This window comes from Paroedura picta, chromosome 13 (genome assembly GCF_049243985.1).
Source record: "Paroedura picta isolate Pp20150507F chromosome 13, Ppicta_v3.0, whole genome shotgun sequence".
Lineage (NCBI taxonomy): Eukaryota > Metazoa > Chordata > Lepidosauria > Squamata > Gekkonidae > Paroedura > Paroedura picta.
Window position 1 is genome coordinate 14,444,801 of NC_135381.1, and position 27,341 is coordinate 14,472,141.

The following is a 27,341-nucleotide window of genomic DNA, read 5'->3' on the forward strand; positions in this document are numbered from 1 at the left end:
TAGGGGTTCCTGTTGTCTTCTCCTGTTGTCTGTGTTTGACCTGGACAAGCCTTGAGATCCTCATGGCCAAGAGGCAATAGAGAAATAAAGAAACGGCAGGGTATTCTAGTATTTATGGGGAAGACACAATAGAAGGGCAGGATGATAATAAAGACCAGCACATGTTGCTCTTTGCTTGGTTTTTATTAGTATGGGGTCTTTACAGGCCCAGGTCGTGCTTTGAGCCCTGCAACTCCATTGGGGCTGAGGGTACAGCACGTCCACACTATTGCTCAGCCCGGCAGCTACAGTCAGGCCTTTCCCTAATAAGTTAGTATAAATTAGCAAGCAATGGTGATCCAACTGAACAGCCCACCCCTCAGGAACCCTTCCTGCCCACAAGAGTAAAGTGGCTGTGAAGGGAAAAGGAGCAGCCCAAGTCTCACTTCCACAAGTAAGGAGGCACAAACCATCCCCATCACAACCAAACTTACTGGTGCAACCTCTGGCCACGCCACTGGACACACCAAAAGGGCAAAGAATTCACTCCAGGGTGAAGGTAAACAACTGGGTCCAAAAACAGATGAATGCATTATTTTACATACGTACAATTCCCATCCCGAGGAAGCCCAAAGTGCTAAGAGTGTTGCTTCCTCACTGCCCAAAGCAGCTGCCAAGCCAAAAGGCTTCCCTCCCACACCACTTTCTCCTGGAGTGCCAGCGGAACAGTCCTTGAGGAAGGGCCACCCTCTTGCTAGCTGTCTCCACAGCAGTTTCCTGAAAAGCAGAGAAGGGGAGGGGGGTTCCTGTTAAAAGGGATGGAACCAGAAGGCTCACTTGTTCGTTGACTGATGCACTGCCTGCCTCCCAAGTGATGGTTAGGCCACAGTTACTGTCTTTTGCACCAGAGGGGGAGAGAAATGCAGGCTTTTCATGGTAATTGTCATGTGGTTCTCTTGAAAGCTGATCATGTAAAATCTGGGAAGGATAGCACAAGCCTACCGAGAACATGCATATTTCTTCTTTACTGGACTAACAATTTTGTTCTTAGCGGATACCTATGAGCAAAGCATACCACAAAGGCACTAAGCAGTTTCCTCCCAGTGGGAAACCACACATTTTTAAATATACAAGTGCCTCTGACCATGTGTAAAGTGCCCACCCCCAATCAGCCTAATTGTTTTCAAGTGTGCCTTGCAAAAAGCTGAACTAGGGAGTCTAAAAACATGCTGGCATTGCCACCTCTTGTTCTGGCTACCACCTTGGAGGAGAGCCTTCTGGTTGTAGTACAGATCTAGGCAACTATATTATTAGGATTAAGCCTAAGTGACAATCCTACCCTGAATAAGTTGTTGGATCATAAATTAGCAGAGCACATCCATCTCACCCCAGTGTTCCATGCAAAGCTCAAACTTGTAAACCAGGTTTTAAAACCAGGGAGTGATTGAAGTTGCAACAAATATTGCCTCTAAGAATATACTGAATGTCCTTCTCTTTTTCCCCACATAGTCACAGCCACCTGTAACACATCTGAAATTCAAGGACGTAGCTCTGAGGCAGGCTTGAAGGAAGCATTGTTCCTTTCCACCTGCTCAGTTCTCATGCCCAGCTCCACAAGGCAGGGCTATGGCAAGTAAGAAAGCCTTGCAAAAAATACTTGCTCTCAGCTGTGGCTCTGGCTTAGTAATCTGCAGAAGTAGGGCCAGGAAAGAATAATTTTGTGGCTGCTGACTTTCCTGCAGTGGAGGTGGGGGACGGGCAGGGAATCTTACCCAGAATGTTGTGTTTGCAGAGTGGGCAGGTCTGCTGCAAGAGGAGCCATGGATCAACGCAGTCCCGGTGAAATTCATGCAAGCAGGGTAGGACTCGAAGACACTGTCAAGCAAGCAGAGAAGGACAGGAGCTGTGCTGAAGGTTTGGACTACACCAAACCAGCAGGGTGGTCAGGGAAAGCTGCTCATCTCCCTCCCACCGTGGGCATGGCAAGACTCCCCAAAAAGGGCAGAAAAGGGTTGGAACACTTTCCCTATGGAGAAAGGTTAACGAGACTAGGGCTCTTTAGCTTGCAGGAAAGGTGATTGAGGGGGTGACATGATAGAAGCATACAAATTTATGCATGGGATACAGAAAGTAGAGAAAGAAGTACTTTTCTCTCTTTCTCACAATACAAGAAACCATTCATTCAATGGAATTAATTAGCAGTATGATTAGAATTGATAAAGTTCTTCTCCCAAAGACTAATCAACACATAGAATTCACTGTCACAAGCAGCAGTGGTGGCTGAGGCCATAGCTTCAAGAGGGGATTGGATAAACAGACGGAGCAGAGGTCCACTTATGGCTTTTAGCCACAAGGAATAGATAGAACTATATATATGGGGCAATGATGTTCTGGTGCTGGGGGGGAGGGGCAACAGTGGCAGAACTACTAGAGTCTTGGCCCCACTAGAGGACCGCCTGATGGCACCTGTGTTTGTGCCCCTGGGTGTCACAGTGTTGAACTGGATGAGCCACTGGCCTGATACAATATGGCTTTTCTTATGTTCTAAGGCAGGGATAGTCAACCTGTGGTCCCTCCAGATGTTGATGCACTACAATTCCCACAAGCCCCTGCCAGCAAAGTCCACCAACATCTGGAGGACCACAGGTTGACTATCCTCCTGTTCTAAGGCCCAAGGGCCTTGCACCAAAAACAATTCAACCAACAGACACAAGAAAAAAGACGAGAGTCACACAGTTTCTGGCTCCCATTTCAAAGGAGAGAAGGAAGTTGCGCTGTACCAAGTCTATTAAGCCTAGTATCACCTCCTGTCACTGGACGCTGCTCTCCAAGGTCCCAGCCCAAGTCAAACTACATAGCTCAGTGGTTTTCAGCCTAAAATTGTGATTGGATTTTTTTTTTAAGTTAGGGCATCTATATTAATCTTACCGCTTTCTGAGGCACATTCTTGTTCCATGCCAAACGTTACCTGGTTCTTGTGAAATTTGTCCAGACAGATGGCACAGCTATCAATCTCATGAGCCCAGCTCCGAGGCAGCTTGCCAGGGTGGTAACGGCGGGTTTTCAGCGCCGACAGCCTCTGTGCAATGTGCTGCTTCAGGTCCAGCTACAAAAGGGAGAAAACCAGGTTTAGGCCCTCCCTAGTAATGCACTGCAATCTTTCTTCTGGACGAGCAGGATGGGGCGGTGGGGGGAGACATACCTCAGAGTCTTGGTCCAGCTGGCTATGCCGGGACTGCCGCTGCGCCTGCACAATCACTCCTGTGCACAGGATTAGAGCTATCAGCAGGATGGCGTTCCACAGCTGCTGGAGGTACTTCTGCAAAGAGGCCACATAAGAAGTAGAACTCAAATGACCGGATAAATGTCAACAAAGTGGCATCCTGTAGCGAGTTACACATTTCTAAGCCTATTGATTTCAATGGGCTTAAGACAAGGTTATGCTGCTTGGGTTTTATCCCCTTTAAATTTCAGTGATAGTTTTAAAAAATAAGCCAAAAATAGACAGTGTTGTTATACAAAAGGAAAGCAACATTCAAAAGCCACAGCAAAAAGCAGCTGTAGAGTACTCTACCTATCCCACTTTTATTCCACCTTTCCTGCGAGTTCTCCATTTTATCCTCAGAACTCTGTGGGATCGATTAATGTAAAAGAGTGATTGATCCAAAGTGATACAATAAGCCTCAAGGCTCACCAGTCCTGACCCGGGATTCTCTTGCCCCAGTCTGAAAGTAACCACTATTGTACAACAGCTCTGAGTTTTATTAGGATATAATATCATAAAACATTGAGTCTTTCGCAAACAAAGCTGACTTCCTCTGTGCCTCGCTACAGTCCATCCCTTCTGGTGGCCAACTGCACTCTAAGGAGTCACGGGGATGAGATGTTTTTTGAGAGGAGAAGGAAAACAAAGATACCTCCAGAGTATGTTGGTTAGTCAGCATTATGTCTACAGGAACTATTAAGGCAACCTGAGACCTAAAAAACTGGAGGGGAAGGATGAAACATTCTCACTGTAGAGGGAATCTATCAATACTGTAAAATAAGAGGCAATAATGTCATCGACAGCTAGAAGGATAATTACACAATGTGCTTCAGTGCAATATAATGCTGTCCAGTTATTGCAGTTCCACAGTTGGAAGCTCTGTTATGAATGAAATACTAAAATGGCTCAAAAGAGCTGCACGGGTCAGCAAAAGATGTTTTACTTGTAGCAGCAAGTAACTTACTAGTCATTTGCACACTAGTCATTTACTTACTAGTCATTTGCACACTATGTTAGCAAACTTCAAGACAGGGAGGGGGAATATTATACAGGACATCTCAGAGGGACACAAACCTGCACTCTCGAGCTGTTCTCTCCTGTACAAATGACTCCCTGCCATTCTCCATACAGGCCGCCCCTGGAGAGGCCACAGGTTGACCACAGGGTCAAAGTCACCCCCTAAAAATGAAACATGCAAAAAAGACTCTGCCGACTCAGCAAGGGAAAAAGTTCAAGGGAACATTGAGCATACAAGAGGTTTATATGCACATCCATAAACCTAGGAAGATTTCAAAATATCTGTTTCTAATACAAGAACTGCTATATAAATTTCCTACTCAGCAGTTGTGACTATGAAGAAAAACAGTCACTTCTAGTATTTTATCTACAAACAAGAGGAAATCACCTTATAGTGAATGCATACAAGGCCAGCACATCCTACTTGTCTACCATTTTTATCCCACCTTTCCTCCTTTAAGGAGCAAATGCAGTTGTCCGTCCTCCATTTTTCCCCACATCCCTGTGAGCCTATGACAGAGTAACTCATCTAACGTCTCCCAGTCTTCCCCACTGTAGCCACCATCCCACACTGGTACTCACAGCATGCCATCTATCCACATCTATATGGAGTGAGTTGAGATGGATAGGACTAGCAACAGGTCTCTTTTCATTACTTCTGTTCACAACTGGAAAAGCATCTGCCATTAATCGCTAACCGTAATATTTTTATTCCCCTTATGTTTTTGTGAACGGCAACTGAACCCAAAGGACTGATAATTGTTATTCTAGCTTTATATTATGCTGCATATTTGTAGGATATCTACGTGACACTGTTTACTAAATTTACTCTGTACTCAGATCTGCACTGTGATGATCCCTATTTCACTGTCTGAGGAACTGTGCATGCACATGAAAACTCATGCCTTGAATAAAACTTTGTTGGTTCTGAAGTGCCACTGGACTAAAATTTTGTTCTGTTACTTCAGACCAAAACGGCTCTGCACCTGAAACTATACACACCTATAGTATGGCCTCATTAAATACTGTATGTTGACGTGCAAGCCAGTGGCTTGCAAAGCAAATTTACACACCACAGAAATAATGAACGGCAAGTGAAAAGACTAGATGCAAATATATACTACGTAAGTCCTCTAGTAAGAGGATCAAAGCCATCTCCATCATGCATACCACATTTTCCAGCAGCACAGCTTGGTATGTGATTTTTGCTGTTGCCCGGAGACCCCTGCAGGCAAAAAGATTGAGAACAGTTAGATCCATCAGTTTCTCTGTCCCATTCTTGATAACCATTACCAACAGGAATAGAGGGAGGGAACACCACATCTCTTGACCTACACGAAGCCTGCCCTCCCCCCAAAGTAAAATTAACCTCCCTCATTGAGCAAAAGGCCTGTACAGAAGAAGAGGGCACCTCACCCACACCAACCCCAAAGGCCCAGGCATGTTTTAAACAATTATGGGTTGTACTGTAGCCACAAATCAGAATCTCAGTGGAGTCAACTCAGCTTTCTATCATTATGCCCGGGTTTCCCAGCCATGGTATCATGGGATTGTACGATACCACAAAGACCCCCAAGGGTACCATGAGGTGGGATTTTTCAAAATGGTGGCTGGGGAGAACCCTTCTATCCTGTGCCTGCCATTTCCAGCGCTGAGCAAGGAGGAAAGAAAAAGGGGTTTTAAGCTTTTAAAAAAATGTCTATCCTTATTTGGGCAGGTTGACCTGCCCCCTCTCAAAGTGGCCAATGCTGGGCCTGGAGGGAGTGGGGAGGAGAGGGGCCCTGGCCATTTAAACCTTTGCTGGTTGAGGCTTCTCTCATTTCTGGGGGACAGGGTGGCGTGGCCAGCTGGCATCATTTCCTGGTACCTCGAAGCATGAAAAAATGTTTCAGTAGTACCTACACAGTCAAAAGGTTGAAATAGGCTGCATTATGCTGTGCTCCAGCCCTTGGGTGGTGGCGAGTTAGAAAGCTAAAAGTGCAGTCCCAACACAATTTAGAATAGCAGTGTAAAACACTCCAAAAATGTGCAGTAGTTGGGGCTATGGCCTCCAATAGCTTTGTTCATCTAGTACATCCCATTAACATGCACCACCATTATCACATTTCAGCTCTGCTTCCTCAGCAAACTGGCAGAGGGTTGGAGATTTTTTTTCTTCTTCCTTCTTTTAAACATTTATATTTTATTGCTCTTTTCAAACTAACACCAACAACTGTGGCAAAGAGTACAAAAGACACAGCTTCCATAACAATCCGGCAACTAAAATAATCCACACTGGCTCTGGAGAAGATCCCTTTCTTCCTCCAAGCCCACTTCCATCTCTTTATAGGATTGCCAACTGCCTGGAGAAAAAATGAGTAATAGACGTTTAGTGGGATGTTATTTACCAGGTGACATCTTTTACAGCCATGAAAAGCTTTGGCTTCCCTTAAGCCTCTTTTTAAATGACTAGGCATTTTGCTCTAGACCTGCTGCCTAACTGCTCTTCCCTACCCATGCCCTCGTTCTACCCTTTGATTCTGTTCTTCTTGCTTGAAGCCACATACCCTTCTAACCAGCCCAATCCCTCAGCAACCCTCCTTCCGCCAGGGTTTCTGATAGCCTCTCTCCTCCTTTGGCTGTTTCTATGGCCCCTGACCGTACAAAAGTAGCCTGCTGCCACTCTTCAGCATCATCCAATGCAGAATATGGCTGTGTAGATTGTGTGTGCCAGCCAAATTTCCCTTGTGGGTTTGTGTATGTGGACCGCTGGCCTCTGGCGTGGATCTGGCTCACCCAATTAGCAGACCTACTTAGAGTTCTGTGGTGCTGTATTCAGCTGAATGAGGCTTTAACGCTCCAAGAGTTGAATGCGGCGTTGATCTCAAGGGTGGGTGCAAGTAAAACAGCATGTCACAGCCCGATTGCCTGCAGTCAGTTCATATTCACCAAGGGCAGCCAACAGAACAAGTGCTTACAGGCCTGAAATGGAAGGTGAAACAGATATACTGCCCCTTCGCTGTCCCCTGAATGCCCATCACTGCCAGTCTCACCGCAACAAGGCTCCAAGGAGCTTGGTAACGTTTTCTGAAGTCTGGATAACGATCACCGGCTTTGACAGAACCTGGGATACATCCAACTGCAGCAGAAAGGAAAGCAAGAGTCACCAGGGCTGCTGGGATGGCTGCCGGCTCTTCCAGACCGTCCCGACTTCCAGCAAAGAGAAGGGAGTGGCAAGCGCTTACCTCTCGGATCGTGTTCTGGTTCAGTGCAAGAATAAGCAGGGCTGAGGCACCCAAGACGAGGGCCCGCTTCATCTGCGGGAGAAGATGCCAAGGAAAAAAGTGAGTAACACCTCACTTGAGTCTCTAAAGGCTCCAGATAAAAAGAATTACAGGTCCCTGCTTGCTTCTGCTAGCTTGCCAGGGCTACACTGTTTTCTCACCAGTTTTCTCCCATCATACTAGAACTCCAGAGGATTGTGTCATCCCTCCCCCATCCACACAGCCAGCACAAGCTGTCTAGCAACCTGATTCTAGCACATTTAATCTAAAACATTCAGAGGTTTGCATTCCAGTGGTGCAATCCTATACAGAATTATAACCTAAATCCAGGGGCATAACTCTGTTTAGGATTGTACGGTAAATGATATTATAATAGTATGATAGTACTATAAATGATAGTACAATCCTATACAGAGTTAGACCCTTGGATTTAGAAAGGTATAACTCTGTATAAATGACACAGGAGAAGGAAACACAAGCTGCTTCACTTGGTGAAGTTGCAGAATTCTGCCCATTCTCGGTAGAGCATTTGGGCTAACTTGGCCCACAGTATGCACAAGCCTGGTCACCAGCACAGTCCCATATTGTCAAAAACATTCTTACCTCCATCTGCCCGGGCTCACAGCCTGTGGTTTCCCTGAAGATGGGGCTGGTTCACACATACAAGTGTAACATTTGATTACTGACAACTGAACATGGGACCTGCCTCCACTGCATTCAAGATGATGCTACAAAGGCAGTTCTACCTGTGACACTGTACCTGTAATTGGCTATTCACACATGCAGAGCATCCTTTCATAATGCATGGGACGGATATGCATCTGTGAGAGGGTAAGAGTTGCAAGCATGGCGAACTTACCTTGTTGACCACAGCTGTGGTAAAAGATTCTTCTCTGCTGCCTCTGGAAATCTCAGCCTGTTCCTCACCTACCGGGACAACGCCAATCCATCCATCATCATCTTCCAACTTGGGGTCAGTATCCCCTACCTTAAAAAAAAAGGAAGACATACTCTCAGTGAGGTCCAGGCTGACCCAGCATTGGTCACTATGCGAATGAGCCCCAGACACATTCCACTTGCACACTCCCTCATGTTGGGCCCAACAATCTAATTAAATGCTTTCACCAATATACCAACTCCATAGCTTGGAATCCTGTTTTGTAAAGGAGCAAATGAGTTTGAAGGCAGCGTAATGACCAGCTGTAGGTTGCTGTGAATGTTTTAACCATTGAGCATAAGGGAGGAGGCCTGTGAGACCATGGATCACCCATGCTCAGTTAAGAATCATAGAATCAAAGAGTTGGAAGGGGCCATACAGGCCATCTAGTCCAACCCCCTGCTCAACGAAGGATCAGCCCTAAGCATCCTAAAGCAACCTAAAGCATCCTAAAGCATCCTAAGCAACCCTAAGCATCCTAAGCTCTCTGAGTGATCTTGGACCAGGGGTTCTCTCAGGCTCATCTACCTCACGGCGTAGCGGAATGGATTAAAAAGGGAAGAGTTCTTGGGGGGAAGAGCACGATCAATATGTGATAGATTCTTCTCATCTGAACCAGGCATTACTGCTTGTAGCCCACAAACCTCTGACCAGTTGCCCACCAGCACCCAAAGACACAGAGTGTCACCCTCACTGCAACTTTATCAATAATTCTTTAACCAAGTTTTCCCCCTAGGGATTCCCTTGCCCCAATTTTTACAAAACAGACCCTGGAAATTTTGGAGAGCACAGATTCTGTGAAATATCCTCCCATCTGGAATGAGTTTTTTTTTTTAACGTAAGGTTTTATTCATTCAAAATGTGTACTATGAAGATTTTTAGGTAATACAACAATCTACAACAATGATAATTAGTGGCTTACATATGGCTCTTTGGCATGCCGCCTGGAGCTCTTCTGAGTACTGTTCCCTAATGTGGCACCTGCCCCACATTTCAGAGCAATGGGCCAAGGCAATTGCCTGATGGGCTTGTGTTGGCAGATGGTTCCCACCTTGAAAAAGCCTCAGTGAGAGGAATGTCTTGTGTCAGGGACGGAAGGAAATGTGAGTCTTCTGGTTGACAGCAACTGCAAATATGGTTCTTGATGAGCCACAGAATACCACCAATCTACATAGTGATAATTCCTATGCATACTCAACATATTCAACATACTTTCAGGCACATGTTTATAGTTTAAATTAGAGTAATTTTGCTCTACAAATATGCTAGAATATATACATGCCGCTTTTCTCTACCCAAAGGAGTCTCAAAGCGGCTTCCGTTCATCTTCCCTTTCCTCTCCCCACAACAGATACCCGGTGAGGCTGCTTCTGTTGCTCTGGCATCTTCGCCCTCAGCCAGCCCTCTGGTCTACCTGCAGAGACAAGAATCTGGAAGCTGGCCTATATCCTACGGGCAGGTGTGGCCAAACTGGGTTCTCTCCAGGTGCCTGTGGGCTACAATTCCCATGCACAACATGCCATGCCGGCAGGGGCTCATGGCAACTGTAGTCCCTGGACGCAGTCTGGTCCATGGCATCCCCAACCTGCCAGAGAGACCCTTCAATTACCCTCTCCTGATGGATTCAAATGGGTCGCCGTGCTGGTCTGAAGTAGCACAATAAAATCAGAGTTCAGGAGCACCTTTAAGACCAACAAAGATTTATCCAAGGTGTGAGCTTTCGAGTGCAAGCAGAATGCTTGCACTCGAAAGCTCACGCCTTGAATAAATCTTTGTTGGTCTTGAAGGTGCTCCTGAACTCTGATTTTATTGTCCTCACCCGATGGGTTTTGTTAGTAGCAAGGGTCGGGGTCAGGAACGACGGATGAATGATGCTCCGTTTAAAGGGATCTCAGTGGGGGCAGCCAGTGTGCTTTCGGTGGGGAAGCCGCCAGACTCGCGTGTCACCCTCTTCGACGGGGGTCGAGGGAAGACGGAGGCCGCCCCTTGTCTCCCGTGAGGCGGCCCGAAGACTCCCTCCCTCCCGGGGAAGGCCGCCCCGAGGCCCGCTCACCAGCACCAGGCCGCCCCGGATCTCCTCCTGCTCTTCCTCCTCCTTCTCCTCCTCCTCGCCGGCTTTGGGCTGCGGCTTCTCTCGCTCCAGGCCGGGCCTGCCGAGCAGCGCGCCCTGCAGGGTGTAGCTCCCGTCGGCCTCGGCCAGCTCCTCGGCCGGCGGCGGCAGCAAGAGCACCTCCACTCGGGCCTGCCCGGCCGCCACCAGCAGGCCCCCCAAGTGGCCCAGCAGGCAGGAGAGCAGCACCGGCGCCGAAGCCGCTTCCGCAGCCGCCATCATGGCCAGCCAGCCAGCCAGGCCCGCCTCCCTCGCTCGCTCGCTCGCAGCCGGCGGCGGCTGAGGAGAAGCCCGCCACGGCCCGCCCGAGAGGAAGCGCCGCCGACCCGGCTGGGGGGCTTGGCTCGCGACGGCCGGCTCGCGAGGAGGCTGCGCTGAATGGAGACCGGCTTTAGAAATCCTAGTGGGAGGGCTTCATCCGGCCTTCAGGACCGACTCAGGCCCACAAGGTCCTGGGGGTAGAATGCTGTTCTGTGTAAAGGAGCGAACGGGATAAAACATTTCTTGCATTTTATGTCTGGTGACCATTGAGGAAAGCACATGGGGAGCCGGGTTGGTCTGAAGTAGCGCAATAAAACTGGAGTCCAGGAGCACTTTTAAGATCCACAAAGATTTATTCAGGGCGTGAGCTTTCGAGTGCAAGCACTCTTCGTCAGACAACCCTTGCTTGCACTCGAAAGCTCACGCCCTGAATAAATCTTTGTGGGTCTTAAAGGTGCTCCTGGACTCTGGTTTTATTGATAAATGCAGCAATGCAGAAACGCCTCTGGTCAGTGGAGGCATTGGCAGGCACTGATTTTATTGAGGCAATGCTGGAAGCCTCAGGTTCTTAACTTTAATAAATATTAGTACTAAATTTTAAAATTGTAGTTCTACCCTACAGAGGCTTTAGTTCGTTTCCCTTATTTTGACCGTTTTTAGGTTTCTTGGTTGCATTTGAGTTCAATACAATGCACTTGACTTCTGGAGTGCTCTGCAGGAATTGAAAGGGATTAATTCCCTTGCTTGTAACAAGAAGAAAGCACACCTGAGTAGGGAAGAATGAGGAAGATTTGGGATTTTTTTTCTGAGCAAAACTAGGAGGCAGCCCAGTTGAATAGCCCAGTGCAAGGAGGGGCAAAAAACGGAATTCTGGGGGGCTGGAGAAATGGGTGAAAGACTTGTAGAGTCAAGGAAGTAACAGGAGCCTTTGACACTTTAAAGACAAGCAAAAAAAAATTTCTATATCCGTTTTTGAGGACTTGACACAACAAGGGCTTGAAGTGGAGATGGAAACATAAAGTGAATGGCGTTTGTTTTAGTAACCGGATTTTTCTTCATATTGCATGAAGCTATTTTAATAGAAAGTAATGGGCCAATAAAATACTTATTTCCATGAGCCAACTCCTTAGGTTTGCTTTATTGACATTGCTAATTTTGAGTATCTTCTGTTAGTTAAAAATGGAACAAGAATTTTACTAACTTTTGATAATCTGTTCATCTGTTAATACCACCGGTGTTTTTCAAATTAGGTGGACCCTTGACTTGAGTAATCTTGATTTGCAAGATTGCGGCAGACGGAATTAACCAGTTGTTGTTTGGCAAACTCATGTCCAAGCAGGATCTTTGCTTTTCAGGTATTTCTTGTCTTTCTCACAAAAGAAAATCAGCACCATAAACTTGAGAGACATGGCAAGAAATTAACATTTTTTTACTTAAGTGGTTCTCAATTATTCTTGATACCAGCTTATTAGGGAGACTTGAGAACTCTCTTGAACTCGCATCCAGATTGATGAGGGAGTTTATCTTCTCTCTCCTAGATTGATCACAGAAAAAGGGGGGCGTGCTGGGTTTAGTGAACTCCCCTAACAGAACTCAGCTCCTTTCAAAACCTGTGTTACTTTCTCTGACTCCCTGTCCCGATTCCACTGAGTAGTGTTTCACATGCAGTTTTACATATCCTGCAGTTATGTATCTGTGGACTGAGAAGCATTAATATGACATATTTCCCTGTATAATAATAGCTCGTTCCTCCCCTCCTGTCACCCCATTCTCTCTCCTGGTGATAGGGACTCTTTGGCTTTACCAAGTACTGATCAAAAGGGCAGGAAATAAGTAGTTCCTTTCTGAGGATGCTACTTGATCAAGAGAGAGAGGGAGAAAAGGAGAAGAGCCTGCTCATCTGCCAAAAGTTTAGCACTCACAAGCCCACGCGGGAGCCATACACACAATTTACGAACTCAGGAAATGGTACTCTGGCAAAGCAGTCCTAAATAGTCCTTGTGCAAGATAGGGACAGATGCTTGCTTTCAGCTTTGTAAACAACCCATTATTACCCATGTAGAGTTCTCCCACTTGCTTTCAAGGCCTACGGAGGAACACGTGGGTGTAACTTCTCGTACCACAAGAGCGTCGGAGTGAGGCTCTGTGGTAGGGAGTGAGGTTCAGTGCCCGGCCTCTCTAGATTAAACACCTTATGTAGAAAAAGTCTCCGCCCGAGATACTAGAGAGCCACTGCGCACCAAAACAGGTAATACTGAACTAGACGGCCCAAAGGCAGCTTCATGTATTCACAATGACTACTTCTACAGTTTGGTTTATGGTGACATGGGCTTTTATAAGCCACAGATTGTATCAGAAGTTTGAAAAATGTGGCCAGTATCTCCGCACAGGATTGGGCGGCTTGCTGAGTAAACCAAAATAAACTTCAGCAGAGTTCTAAAAATAAGACACAGCCCTGACTAGCTGGATCAGTATTGTTAGATGCACTGTGGATAGTGCAAGTGCTTCCCCTTCATCCAGTCAGAGAACCTCATTGCAGCTCTGCTTGGAGGGTCAGTATTATCAGATGGTCCAGTCCTGGGTAGTCGGAGGTCAGATCCCAGAAGGTAAGCAGAGTCAGCCCGGATTCGTACTTGAGGAGAGACCACAAAAGAATCCCAAGGTTCCTGCACAGCAGCAGGTAATGTCAAAAACATATGGGATTGCCATAAGACGGCTGCAAATTGACAGCACTTCCGACCATCATCAAATGTGAAGTAGAGGCTTGACTTATGTCGCACATACACACAAAACTCTCATGCACAGTGTCAGGCCATTGGTCTACCGATGTCAAAGTTTTAGTAGTGGCCCTGGCAGAGATCTTTCCCATTACCTAATACCTGATCCGTGTAACTGGAGATGTAAGGGACTGAACCTAGGACCTCCTGCATACAGAGCAGGTGTTCTGCTACTGAGCAATATTTCCACCCCAAGCTTGTCCATGGCAGAAGTGAACTCTGGACTGAATATATACATCACCTCCTTGTAAGTTGCATGATGCGTATTAAATGTACACCCAGCATAATCACTGTGCAGTGAATTCTGAGAAGGGTGGGAAAGGGATAGAACTTGGATCGGAAAACCAGAGAGTGGGGTAGGGTGGTTGGGTAGATTAATTATTTTAATCAGGGTTGGCAGCTGTGGAGAGAAAGGGGTGTAGAGAACTGTCTAAGGCTGTGGCAGTTCATCCAATAAAGGAGGGACTCTGCAGCAGGAGGCAGGGTCAGTAAAATATCCAGTGTTTATGATTTCTATAGGAACTGTTCGTGCTGATCTTAATCAAGGAAACCATCTGTATAAATTTCTATCCCAGTGATCAAAAGCTGCAGACCTATTAGATTTAATGTTATCTCAGGAATTGTCTCAGGAGCTGTTTTCCATCTTTCTAATGGAAGTAATAGTGGCCTTCCGCCACTCTCCAGGGACATGTGGCGGAGTACAGTATTTTTAAAATCCCATAAAACATCATAAAGCCCCCATAACCGAATGAACAGAGCATGAGCTAAAAAGATAAAGCAAGATTGGTGGTGTAGTCCCTCCCCCATCCCTGTAGCTATCCACCAGCCCCTAGTGTACCCGGGTTGGATACACTTCAACCTGTGGTCCTCCTTTTGCTGGCAGGGGCTCATGGGAATTGTAGTCCATGGACATCTGGAGGACCACAGGTTGACTACCCCTGCGCTAGATATTACCGTGTAACCTGAGGAGGAGCCCTGTTGTCCGTAGCCCTGACCTCAACCAAAGACCTGGTGGAAGAGCTCCATTTTGCAGGCCTTTTGGAACTCTGGCAGCTCTTCCGGGAGCTCATTCCACTAGGTTGGGGCCAGGACCGAAAAGGCCAAGAGTGTTTTCTTAGGGCCAGGGACCTCCAGTCGATGAGCAGCCTCTAAGAAGTTTCCGCGTCAAGCCCAAGGAGTGTGAGTGTTCCGCATAGTGCAGGAAGTTGGACTAAATGACCCATGAGATCCCTTCCAACTCTATTATTCTATGATTCTATGAATGTTTCAAATTTAATACTATTTTAATTATCAATTATTATTTTATGTATTTTGTAATTTGATTATTGGTCTAGTACCGTAATACAGATTATTTGATTCGATTCAGTAAGGTCACATTCCTGTCTATTTGTAAGCAATAGACTTTCAGTATCTCAGTTCCCCCAAACCCTGCTTGAATAAGATCTTTCAGGAACAGTCACAGCAGAGTTGGGGAAGATATTCTAGGGGGATATCTAAACCATAATGTTGTGCAGAAGCCTCCAGAAGAACAACTGAAGTTTGGCAGGCGAGCTGCAGGAGCAAGAGGAGGGAACTTGAGATATAGGGCAGGGGCTACCGCTCAGCCCTGAATATGCTTAAGCAAAGACACTTCCTCTCTCTCATTGGTCAAATCTGTAAAACGAGGGCAATAAAACTCTCCTACCTTTACAGGTATGAAGATTTGAGTTCTTCTGGATGCTTAAAAAGTGATACATGAATGCATATTAATACTAATAACAGCCTGCTGGTTGCTGCAATGTAGGCTGACTTGAGTTGGCACAGTGCATATTTATTTGTTTGTTTGTTTGTTTGCTTTCTATACCATCCTTCCATATGGCTCAGGGCAGTTTACATACAACATGGGGGGGATACATGGAATGAATTAATATATAACATAAACCAATACAACAACAACAATAATCTAACACAATTTCAGTAATCTCAAACAACAATATAACAGGAACAGAAACTTAGCTAAGGCTCTTAGAGAGGACGGACTGGTTCAGGCCATGGAGGAGATGTCTGAGGGGGGACCTGTTGTCGGTCTCAGGCAAATGCCTGGTGGAGGAGCTCCCTTTTGTATGCCCTGCAGAATTTTGGGAGTTCAGACACGGCCCTGATCTCTTCAGGGAGCTCGTTCCACCAGGACTCACTAGCCAGTTGTCAGTGGCAGAGCGTAATGCTCTTTTGGGGGTACGGGCGGAGAGATGGTGTCTTAGGTACACTGGGCCCAGACCACGTATGGCCTTGAAGGTAAGAACCAAAACCTTAAGCCTGATCCGGAATTCAATTGGGAGCCAGTTGAGTTGTTGAAGTATAGGCCAGATGTGAGATCTCCACAGTGTATTGGTGAGAATCATGGTGAGAATATTGGTGAGAATATGAAGTTTTTTGCACGGGAGCTGCCCTCTGGAAGTTTGGAGAGCTTTTTGCAGGCTTCAGCCAAGTTAACAGGGAGGAGGGGGGCATGGTGGGAGATTTTAGCAAATAGGGAAGCAGGTTTTGGGGGAAATTGTCCTTAGGCCAATCAAAGAAGGTGGTTCGTTTTTGAAATCCCTGTGTTCGTGGTCAGAGGGGATAAAAGCAAGGGACTGGCTGCTCCCATCTGTGCTTAGCTGTTTAAGTTTGGTGGAGAGATGTGTGGCTGAAGTTTTGGCTCACTGCTGCTCTTCTGAGACAGCCTGACACTGCTGCCTGGCTTCTGGGAGACCCTTTGGACTATCTCTGCATCATCTGGATTACTTCTGATCATCTCTGGAGAAGAGTTAATCTGGTTTGATTTGAGGAGAATCTTTTCAAAGGTTTTCCCCTTTTACTCTTAGAGCTTGGTGGGTGCTGCTGGGTGGTGGGCAGGTAGTTCGGGGGAATTTGGCCAAGGGCCTCAGGCCTTCTTTGCCTTATCCCTTCTTTCAGTTCTGGTTATGCTTATTTTTTGCTCTTTGGGCATGCTCCGTATGTATGTGGGGGATGGGGGGGTGGCTGGGGGCCTAATTGACTTCCTCCGTATCTCAACGTCTTTCCTAGATGCGTAGGAAATGCATAGGAATGATCTCTGTACTCCTGAGATCCAAGCCTCAACATGGGGACCTCCCAACGCCTGTCTGGTTTCACAGGACCAGGGATGAGCCCAGAGAGTGTCACATGCAGATCAGCTCAGAGTTTACAATGAAGGCAGTGCAGAGAAGCAAAATAAGTTTTCCGGAAGGATCTAAATGGCTGTTGAAACAACAAACATTAAGGTTGCTCTAAATGAAGGAAATTAAAGATCAGATAAACATGCCCAGTATCTGAATTTGAAGAACTAGTTCAAAATAGAGATAAGGAGCAGGGGAAATTAATTACAAAAAATAATGACAAAGAAATTAATTACAAAAAATAGTGCAGGGAGAAATTATAGTGCGGACGATTAAAAAGCACTAGGAAATAAAGGAAGATACTAAATTGAATGACAAGGACTGGAAACAAATATTTCAATGATTTCCCTTCAAATCAATTTCAAAAAGTTTAGAAGAGCATACATTAAAGATAACTCAGAGGTCAAATCTTAGTCCAGTCAGGATAGTTCATGTAATGAAAACAGAGAATAAAAACTGAATGTTGGGGATGCAGCAAATTGAAGACATTTGTGCATATGTTTTGGTCCTCTACAGTTATAGCAATCTTCTGGAAATTAATACTTATATATGATTCTTAAGATGATCCAGAAACAAATAAAACCTATTGTTAAATTAGCCCAGCTCAATTTATTTATCAATAAAAATCAAAATACACTGAACTGGATTTTTTTCTGAGATATTGAATAATCATTATCATTCAGAATTGATATCATTGGTCAGAAAAATGCCAAAATAAAAGTAGAGAAAATAAAGGTAGAGATTTCTGTAGTCTGTGAGGCTATCAGATATTGTTTTGCTGTGTTTTCTTATTGGGGCCTTTATTTCCTGTGTGTAAAATAAAATTTTAAAAATGGAGAAGAGAAGCCACTTGGGGTCCCTATTGTGGACAAAGGCGGCGTATAAATGAATTAAATATAAAATAAAAAATCTTCAGCATAACCTACAAAACAGGATGGCTTTGAGGGAAAATGGACAAAAGGTGACCACTGTGGGTACCCACTGGGGAGAAAGATGAGGCACAAATGTATTGAATAAATTAATACATATGGTGATATTAAAATCATTGTTTCTACACACACCTCAAACCTGCCTCTGGAAACGTAGCCAGAGGGCTGCCCAACCACTTTGTGAAGTCACAATAAAGCCAAGCCACCCACCCAACCTCACAATGCTCCTTGTCCCTGAGGTCATAACACTGCCATCTATAAAAGGCCACAGTTTCTGGCCTCCCTTCAGAGAAAGCAATCTGAAGGCAGAAGATGTCAGCCACTGGCAAGAAGAAAAGAAGATGACAATCTAAGGAAGAAGATGTCAGCCACTGGCAAGAAGAAAATATGAGAAGAGGTTGGCTCCTCCCAGTTTGGGCAGGAAAGTCACTAGTGGTAAGAAGAAAAGAAGATGACAATTTGAAGACAGAAGATGTCAGCCACTGGCAAGAAGAGAAGCCAAACTGAGTAGATATCAGCCCCATTTATCCTCCCCTATGGGAGCCATGGCAGTACCCCCTCTCTAAGAGAGACACCCTGCTGAAGACAAGAAGACAATCAGGCTGTTCTGCAATTGGGTGGCAGCTGAAGGAAGGAAGAAGCCAGACACTGGCAAGAAGATAAGAGGATGGGTGGTCAATAAGTTCCTGGTTGTCCCTGCAGTTTTAGGGAGGCCTAATGGGTAAGTTCAGGCCTCTGCCCACCATTGTAATGAGACAATGCTGGCTGCTAGGGAGGCAACTGAAGAAAAGAAGATGTTGGCCACTGGAAAGAAGACAAGAAGAGGACGGGTCTCCAACATGTCCTTGTTTGTCCTCGTAGTGTTAAAAAGCCTGATGGGGTAAGGTCAGGCCTCTGCCTTCCATTTTAACCAGAGAGTGCAGGCTGCTTTAAGTCGGCTCCCTGAATTGGAGCCGAGAAGGAATTCTTCCCTGGGACATGGGCCTAACAGGCCTCGTGGACCCAGGCAATGCACTGGCTTCACTTTGGGAGCCATGGCATTACCATCTCTCTAAGGGAGGGAACCTCCTGAAGACAAGAAGACGATAGGGCCCTTCTGGCTGCCCTCGCGATTTGGGAAGCAGCTGAAGAAAAGAAGACGCCGGCCACTGGAAAGAAGACAAGAAGAGGATGGGTTGCCAACAAGTTCCTGGTTGGCCTTATAGTTTCGGGGAGGCCTGATGGGGTAAGGTCAGGCCTCTGCCTACCATTTTGTGTAGCCCTTGCAGGCTGCTTTAAGTCGGCTCCCGGAATTGGAGCCGAGAAGGAATTCTTCCCTGGGACATGGGCCTAACGGGCTTCGTGGACCCAGGCAATGCACTGGCTTCACTTTGGGAGCCATGGCATTACCATCTCTCTAAGGGAGGGAACCTCCTGAAGACAAGAAGACCATAGGGCTCTTCTGGCTTCCCTCGCGATTTGGGAAGCAGCTGAAGAAAAGAAGACAACGGCCACTGGAAAGAAGACATAAAGAGGATGGGTTGCCAACAAGTTCCTGGTTGGCCTTATAGTTTCGGGGAGGCCTGATGGGGTAAGGTCAGGCCTCTGCCCACCATTTTAACCAGACCGTGCAGGCTGCTTCCAGCCGGTTGCCTGAATTGGAGCCGAGAAGGAATTTTTCCCAGGGATCCCACCCCAATGGGTCTGGCGGATCCAGGTTATTCGCCTTCTCTGCACTGCCTTCATTGGTCAGCTGCCCCATCTTAGGTGGCAGCTCACACAATGAGTCAAAATGTGGGCCATTTAATCCTATTTAAATGTTGGAGAGGCATGATCATGCCTCTGCCCACCATTTTGAGTAGCCCTTGCAGGCTGCTTTAAGTCGGCTCCCTGAATTGGAGCCGAGAAGGAATTTTTCCCAGGGATCCCACCCCAATGGGTCTGGCGGATCCAGGTTATTCGCCTTCTCTGCACTGCCTTCATTGGTCAGCTGCCCCATCTTAGGTGGCAGCTCACACAATGAGTCAAAATGTGGGCCATTTAATCCTATTTAAATGTTGGAGAGGCATGATCATGCCTCTGCCCACCATTTTGAGTAGCCCTTGCAGGCTGCTTTAAGTCGGTTCCCGGAATTGGAGCCGAGAAGGAATTCTTCCCTGGGACATGGGCCTAACGGGCCTCGTGGACCCAGGCAATGCACTGGCTTCACTTTGGGAGCCATGGCATTACCATCTCTCTAAGGGAGGGAAGCTCCTGAAGACAAGAAGACGATAGGGCTCTTCTGGCTGCCCTCGCGATTTGGGAAGCAGCTGAAGAAAAGAAGACGCCGGCCACTGGAAAGAAGACAAGAAGAGGATGGGTTGCCAACAAGTTCCTGGTTGGCCTTATAGTTTCGGGGAGGCCTGATGGGGTAAGGTCAGGCCTCTGCCCACCATTTTGAGTAGCCCTTGCAGGCTGCTTTAAGTCGGTTCCCGGAATTGGAGCCGAGAAGGAATTCTTCCCTGGGACATGGGCCTAACGGGCCTCGTGGACCCAGGCAATGCACTGGCTTCACTTTGGGAGCCATGGCATTACCATCTCTCTGAGGGAGGGAACCTCCTGAAGACAAGAAGACGATAGGGCTCTTCTGGCTGCCCTCGCGATTTGGGAAGCAGCTGAAGAAAAGAAGACACCGGCCACTGGAAAGAAGACAAGAAGAGGATGGGTTGCCAACAAGTTCCTGGTTGGCCTTATAGTTTCGGGGAGGCCTGATGGGGTAAGGTCAGGCCTCTGCCCACCATTTTAACCAGACCGTGCAGGCTGCTTCCAGCCGATTGCCTGAATTGGAGCCGAGAAGGAATTATTCCCAGAGATCCCACCCCAATGGGTCTGGCGGATCCAGGTTTTTCGCCTTCTCTAAACTGCCTTCATTGGTCAGCTGCCCCATCTTAGGTGGCAGCTGACACAATGAGTCAAAATGTGGGCCATTTAATCCTATTTAAATGTTGGAGAGGCATGATGGGGTAAGGTCATGTCTCTGCCCACCATTTTAACCAGACAGTGCAGGTTGCTTTAAGCCGGCTCCTTGAATTGGAGCTGAGAAGGAATTCATGCCTGGGACATGGGCCTAATGGGCCCCGTGGACCCAGGTTTTTTCTCTTCTCTGCACTGCCTTTATCCGACATGCTGCTTATCATACAGCAGCCTCCCCCACGATAGCTATGGCAGTACCCTCTCTCTAAGGGAGAGAACCTGCTGAAGACAAGAAGACAATAGGGCTGTTCTGGCTGCCCTCCGAAATTGGGAGGCAGCTGAGCAAAAGAAGACGCTGGCAATTAGAAAGAAGAAAGGAAGAGAATAGGTTTCCAACCAGTTCCTGTTTGGCGTTCTGGTGTTAGAGAGGTCTGATGCGGTACGTTCAGGCCTCTGCCCACCATTTTGAGTAGCCCTTGCAGGCTGCTTTAAGTCGGCTCCCTGAATTGGAGCCGAGAAGGAATTCTTCCCTGGGACATGGGCCTAACGGCCTTCGTGGATCCAGGCAATGCACTGGCTTCACTTTGGGAGCCATGGCATTACCATCTCTCTAAGGGAGGGAACCTCCTGAAGACAAGAAGACGATAGGGCTCTTCTGGCTGCCCTCGCGATTTGGGAAGCAGCTGAAGAAAAGAAGACGCTGGCCACTGGAAAGAAGACAAGAAGAGGATGGGTTGCCAACAAGTTCCTGGTTGGCCTTATAGTTTCTGGGAGGCCTGATGGGGTAAGGTCAGGCCTCTGCCCACCATTTTAACCAGACCGTGCAGGCTGCTTCCAGCCGGTTGCCTGAATTGGAGCCGAGAAGGAATTTTTCCCATGGATCCCACCCCAATGGGTCTGGCGGATCCAGGTTATTCGCCTTCTCTGCACTGCCTTCATTGGTCAGCTGCCCCATCTTAGGTGGCACCTCACACAATGAGTCAAAATGTGGGCCATTAAATCCTATTTAAATGTTGGAGAGGCATGATCATGCCTCTGCCCACCATTTTGAGTAGCCCTTGCAGGCTGCTTTAAGTCGGCTCCCTGAATTGGAGCCGAGAAGGAATTTTTCCCAGGGATCCCACCCCAATGGGTCTGGCGGATCCAGGTTATTCGCCTTCTCTGCACTGCCTTCATTGGTCAGCTGCCCCATCTTAGGTGGCAGCTCACACAATGAGTCAAAATGTGGGCCATTTAATCCTATTTAAATGTTGGAGAGGCATGATCATGCCTCTGCCCACCATTTTGAGTAGCCCTTGCAGGCTGCTTTAAGTCGGCTCCTTGAATTGGAGCCGAGAAGGAATTCTTCCCTGGGACATGGGCCTAACAGGCCTCGTGGACCCAGGCAATGCACTGGCTTCACTTTGGGAGCCATGGCATTACCATCTCTAAGGGAGGGAACCTCCTGAAGAAAAGAAGACGATAGGGCTCTTCTGGCTGCCCTCGCGATTTGGGAAGCAGCTGAAGAAAAGAAGACGCCGGCCACTGGAAAGAAGACAAGAAGAGGATGGGTTGCCAACAAATTCCTGGTTGGCCTTATAGTTTCGGGGAGGCCTGATGGGGTAAGGTCAGGCCTCTGTCTACCATTTTGAGTAGCCCTTGCAGGCTGCTTTAAGTTGGCTCCCGGAATTGGAGCCGAGAAGGAATTCTTCCCTGGGACATGGGCCTAACGGGCTTCGTGGACCCAGGCAATGCACTGGCTTCACTTTGGGAGCCATGGCATTACCATCTCTCTAAGGGAGGGAACCTCCTGAAGACAAGAAGACGATAGGGCTCTTCTGGCTTCCCTCGCGATTTGGGAAGCAGCTGAAGAAAAGAAGACGCCGGCCACTGGAAAGAAGACAAGAAGAGGATGGGTTGCCAACAAGTTCCTGGTTGGCCTTATAGTTTCGGGGAGGCCTGATGCGGTAAGTTCAGGCCTCTGCCCACCATTTTGAGTAGCCCTTGCAGGCTGCTTTAAGTCGGCTCCCGGAATTGGAGCCGAGAAGGAATTCTTCCCTGGGACATGGGCCTAACGGGCTTCGTGGACCCAGGCAATGCACTGGCTTCACTTTGGGAGCCATGGCATTACCATCTCTCTAAGGGAGGGAACCTCCTGAAGACAAGAAGACGATAGGGCTCTTCTGGCTGCCCTCGCAATTTGGAAAGCAGCTGAAGAAAAGAAGACGCCGGCCACTGGAAAGAAGACAAGAAGAGGATGGGTTGCCAACAAGTTCCTGGTTGGCCTTATAGTTTCGGGGAGGCCTGATGGGGTAAGGTCAGGCCTCTGCCCACCATTTTAACCAGACCGTGCAGGCTGCTTCCAGCCGGTTGCCTGAATTGGAGCCGAGAAGGAATTTTTCCCAGGGATCCCACCCCAATGGGTCTGGCGGATCCAGGTTTTTCGCCTTCTCTGCACTGCCTTCATTGGTCAGCTGCCCCATCTTAGGTGGCAGCTCACACAATGAGTCAAAATGTGGGCCATTTAATCCTATGTAAATGTTGGAGAGGCATGATGGGGTAAGGTCATGCCTCTGACCACCATTTTAACCAGACAGTGCAGGTTGCTTTAAGCCGGCTCCTTGAATTGGAACCGAGAAGGAATTCATCCCTGGGACATGGGCCTAATGGGCCACGTGGACCCAGGTTTTTTCCCTTCTCTGCACTGCCTTTATCCGACCTGCTGCTTCTCATACAGCCTCCCCCACGATAGCTACGGCAGTACCCTCTCTCTAAGGGAGAGAACCTGCTGAAGACAAGAAGACAATAGGGCTGTTCTGGCTGCCCTCCGAAATTGGGAGGCACCTGAGCAAAAGAAGACGCCGGCAATAGGAAAGAAGAAAGGAAGAGAATAGGTTTCCAACCAGTTTCTCTTTGTCCTTCTGGTGTTAGAGAGGTCTGATGCGGTACGTTCAGGCCTCTGCCCACCATTTTGAGTAGCCCTTGCAGGCTGCTTTAAGTTGGCTCCCTGAATTGGAGCCGAGAAGAATTCTTCCCTGGGACATGGGCCTAACGGGCTTCGTGGACCCAGGCAATGCACTGGCTTCACTTTGGGAGCCATGGCATTACCATCTCTCTAAGGGAGGGAACCTCCTGAAGACAAGAAGACGATAGGGCTCTTCTGGCTGCCCTCCGAAATTGGGAGGCAGGTGAGCAAAAGAAGACGCCGGCAATTGGAAAGAAGACAAGAAGAGGATGGGTTGCCAACAAGTTCCTGGTTGGCCTTATAGTTTCGGGGAGGCCTGATGGGGTAAGGTCAGGCCTCTGCCCACCATTTTGTGTAGCCGTTGCAGGCTGCTTTAAGTCGGCTCCCTGAATTGGAGCCGAGAAGGAATTCTTCCCTGGGACATGGGCCTAACAGGCCTCGTGGACCCAGGCAATGCACTGGCTTCACTTTGGGAGCCATGGCATTACCATCTTGCTAAGGGAGGGAACCTCCTGAAGACAAGAAGACGATAGGGCTCTTCTGGCTGCCCTCGCGATTTGGGAAGCAGCTGAAGAAAAGAAGACGCCGGCCACTGGAAAGAAGACAAGAAGAAGATGGGTTGCCAACAAGTTCCTGGTTGGCCTTATAGTTTCGGGGAGGCCTGATGGGGTAAGGTCAGGCCTCTGCCCACCATTTTAACCAGACCGTGCAGGCTGCTTCCAGCCGGTTGCCTGAATTGGAGCCGAGAAGGAATTTTTCCCAGGGATCCCACCCCAATGGGTCTGGCGGATCCAGGTTTTTCGCCTTCTCTGCACTGCCTTCATTGGTCAGCTGCCCCATCTTAGGTGGCAGCTCACACAATGAGTCAAAATGTGGGCCATTTAATCCTATGTAAATGTTGGAGAGGCATGATGGGGTAAGGTCATGCCTCTGCCCACCATTTTAACCAGACAGTGCAGGTTGCTTTAAGCCGGCTCCTTGAATTGGAACCGAGAAGGAATTCATCCCTGGGACATGGGCCTAATGGGCCACGTGGACCCAGGTTTTTTCCCTTCTCTGCACTGCCTTTATCCGACCTGCTGCTTCTCATACAGCCTCCCCCACGATAGCTACGGCAGTACCCTCTCTCTAAGGGAGAGAACCTGCTGAAGACAAGAAGACAATAGGGCTGTTCTGGCTGCCCTCCGAAATTGGGAGGCACCTGAGCAAAAGAAGACGCCGGCAATAGGAAAGAAGAAAGGAAGAGAATAGGTTTCCAACCAGTTTCTCTTTGTCCTTCTGGTGTTAGAGAGGTCTAATGCGGTACGTTCAGGCCTCTGCCCACCATTTTGAGTAGCCCTTGCAGGCTGCTTTAAGTCGGCTCCCTGAATTGGAGCCGAGAAGAATTCTTCCCTGGGACATGGGCCTAACGGGCTTCGTGGACCCAGGCAATGCACTGGCTTCACTTTGGGAGCCATGGCATTACCATATCTCTAAGGGAGGGAACCTCCTGAAGACAAGAAGACGATAGGGCTCTTCTGGCTGCCCTCCGAAATTGGGAGGCAGCTGAGCAAAAGAAGACGCCGGCAATTGGAAAGAAGACAAGAAGAGGATGGGTTGCCAACAAGTTCCTGGTTGGCCTTATAGTTTCGGGGAGGCCTGATGGGGTAAGGTCAGGCCTCTGCCCACCATTTTGAGTAGCCCTTGCAGGCTGCTTTAAGTCGGCTCCCGGAATTGGAGCCGAGAAGGAATTCTTCCCTGGGACATGGGCCTAACGGGCTTCGTGGACCCAGGCAATGCACTGGCTTCACTTTGGGAGCCATGGCATTACCATCTCTCTAAGGGAGGGAACCTCCTGAAGACAAGAAGACGATAGGGCTCTTCTGGCTGCCCTCGCGATTTGGGAAGCAGCTGAAGAAAAGAAGACGCCGGCCACTGGAAAGAAGACAAGAAGAGGATGGGTTGCCAACAAGTTCCTGGTTGGCCTTATAGTTTCGGGGAGGCCTGATGGGGTAAGGTCAGGCCTCTGCCCACCATTTTAACCAGATCGTGCAGGCTGCTTCCAGCCGGTTGCCTGAATTGGAGCCGAGAAGGAATTTTTCCCAGGGATCCCACCCCAATGGGTCTGGCGGATCCAGGTTTTTCGCCTTCTCTGCACTGCCTTCATTGGTCAGCTGCCCCATCTTAGGTGGCAGCTCACACAATGAGTCAAAATGTGGGCCATTTAATCCTATGTAAATGTTGGAGAGGCATGATGGGGTAAGGTCATGCCTCTGCCCACCATTTTAACCAGACAGTGCAGGTTGCTTTAAGCCGGCTCCTTGAATTGGAACCGAGAAGGAATTCATCCCTGGGACATGGGCCTAATGGGCCACGTGGACCCAGGTTTTTTCCCTTCTCTGCACTGCCTTTATCCGACCTGCTGCTTCTCATACAGCCTCCCCCACGATAGCTACGGCAGTACCCTCTCTCTAAGGGAGAGAACCTGCTGAAGACAAGAAGACAATAGGGCTGTTCTGGCTGCCCTCCGAAATTGGGAGGCACCTGAGCAAAAGAAGACGCCGGCAATAGGAAAGAAGAAAGGAAGAGAATAGGTTTCCAACCAGTTTCTCTTTGTCCTTCTGGTGTTAGAGAGGTCTGATGCGGTACGTTCAGGCCTCTGCCCACCATTTTGAGTAGCCCTTGCAGGCTGCTTTAAGTCGGCTCCCTGAATTGGAGCCGAGAAGAATTCTTCCCTGGGACATGGGCCTAACGGGCTTCGTGGACCCAGGCAATGCACTGGCTTCACTTTGGGAGCCATGGCATTACCATCTCTCTAAGGGAGGGAACCTCCTGAAGACAAGAAGACGATAGGGCTCTTCTGGCTGCCCTCCGAAATTGGGAGGAAGCTGAGCAAAAGAAGACGCCGGCAATTGGAAAGAAGACAAGAAGAGGATGGGTTGCCAACAAGTTCCTGGTTGGCCTTATAGTTTCGGGGAGGCCTGATGGGGTAAGGTCAGGCCTCTGCCCACCATTTTGAGTAGCCCTTGCAGGCTGCTTTAAGTCGGCTCCCGGAATTGGAGCCGAGAAGGAATTCTTCCCTGGGACATGGGCCTAACGGGCTTCGTGGACCCAGGCAATGCACTGGCTTCACTTTGGGAGCCATGGCATTACCATCTCTCTAAGGGAGGGAACCTCCTGAAGACAAGAAGACGATAGGGCTCTTCTGGCTGCCCTCGCGATTTGGAAAGCAGCTGAAGAAAAGAAGACGCCGGCCACTGGAAAGAAGACAAGAAGAGGATGGGTTGCCAACAAGTTCCTGGTTGGCCTTATAGTTTCGGGGAGGCCTGATGGGGTAAGGTCAGGCCTCTGCCCACCATTTTAACCAGACCGTGCAGGCTGCTTCCAGCCGGTTGCCTGAATTGGAGCCGAGAAGGAATTTTTCCCAGGGATCCCACCCCAATGGGTCTGGCGGATCCAGGTTTTTCGCCTTCTCTGCACTGCCTTCATTGGTCAGCTGCCCCATCTTAGGTGGCAGCTCACACAATGAGTCAAAATGTGGGCCATTTAATCCTATGTAAATGTTGGAGAGGCATGATGGGGTAAGGTCATGCCTCTGCCCACCATTTTAACCAGACAGTGCAGGTTGCTTTAAGCCGGCTCCTTGAATTGGAACTGAGAAGGAATTCATGCCTGGGACATGGGCTTAATGGGCCACGTGGACCCAGGTTTTTTCCCTTCTCTGCACTGCCTTTATCCGACCTGCTGCTTCTCATACAGCCTCCCCCACGATAGCTACGGCAGTACCCTCTCTC

The 27,341-nt window shown here is 48.2% G+C and overlaps 1 protein-coding gene across 1 annotated transcript; it reads right to left on the minus strand.

The window, feature by feature from the left end:
- Window positions 1-164: 164 nt before the first annotated feature.
- On the minus strand, window positions 165-11,043 carry RNF215 (ring finger protein 215). The gene is made up of 10 exons (XM_077308930.1): window positions 10,515-11,043; window positions 8,384-8,512; window positions 7,486-7,557; window positions 7,294-7,379; window positions 5,432-5,486; window positions 4,319-4,423; window positions 3,182-3,298; window positions 2,948-3,085; window positions 1,752-1,854; window positions 165-756 (listed from the first exon to the last, which is right to left on the minus strand). The coding sequence occupies exons 1-10, from the start codon at window positions 10,791-10,793 to the stop codon at window positions 734-736; spliced, it is 1,107 nt and encodes a 368-aa protein (XP_077165045.1). The 5' UTR covers window positions 10,794-11,043; the 3' UTR covers window positions 165-733.
- Between the last annotated feature and the right edge of the window lie 16,298 nt (window positions 11,044-27,341).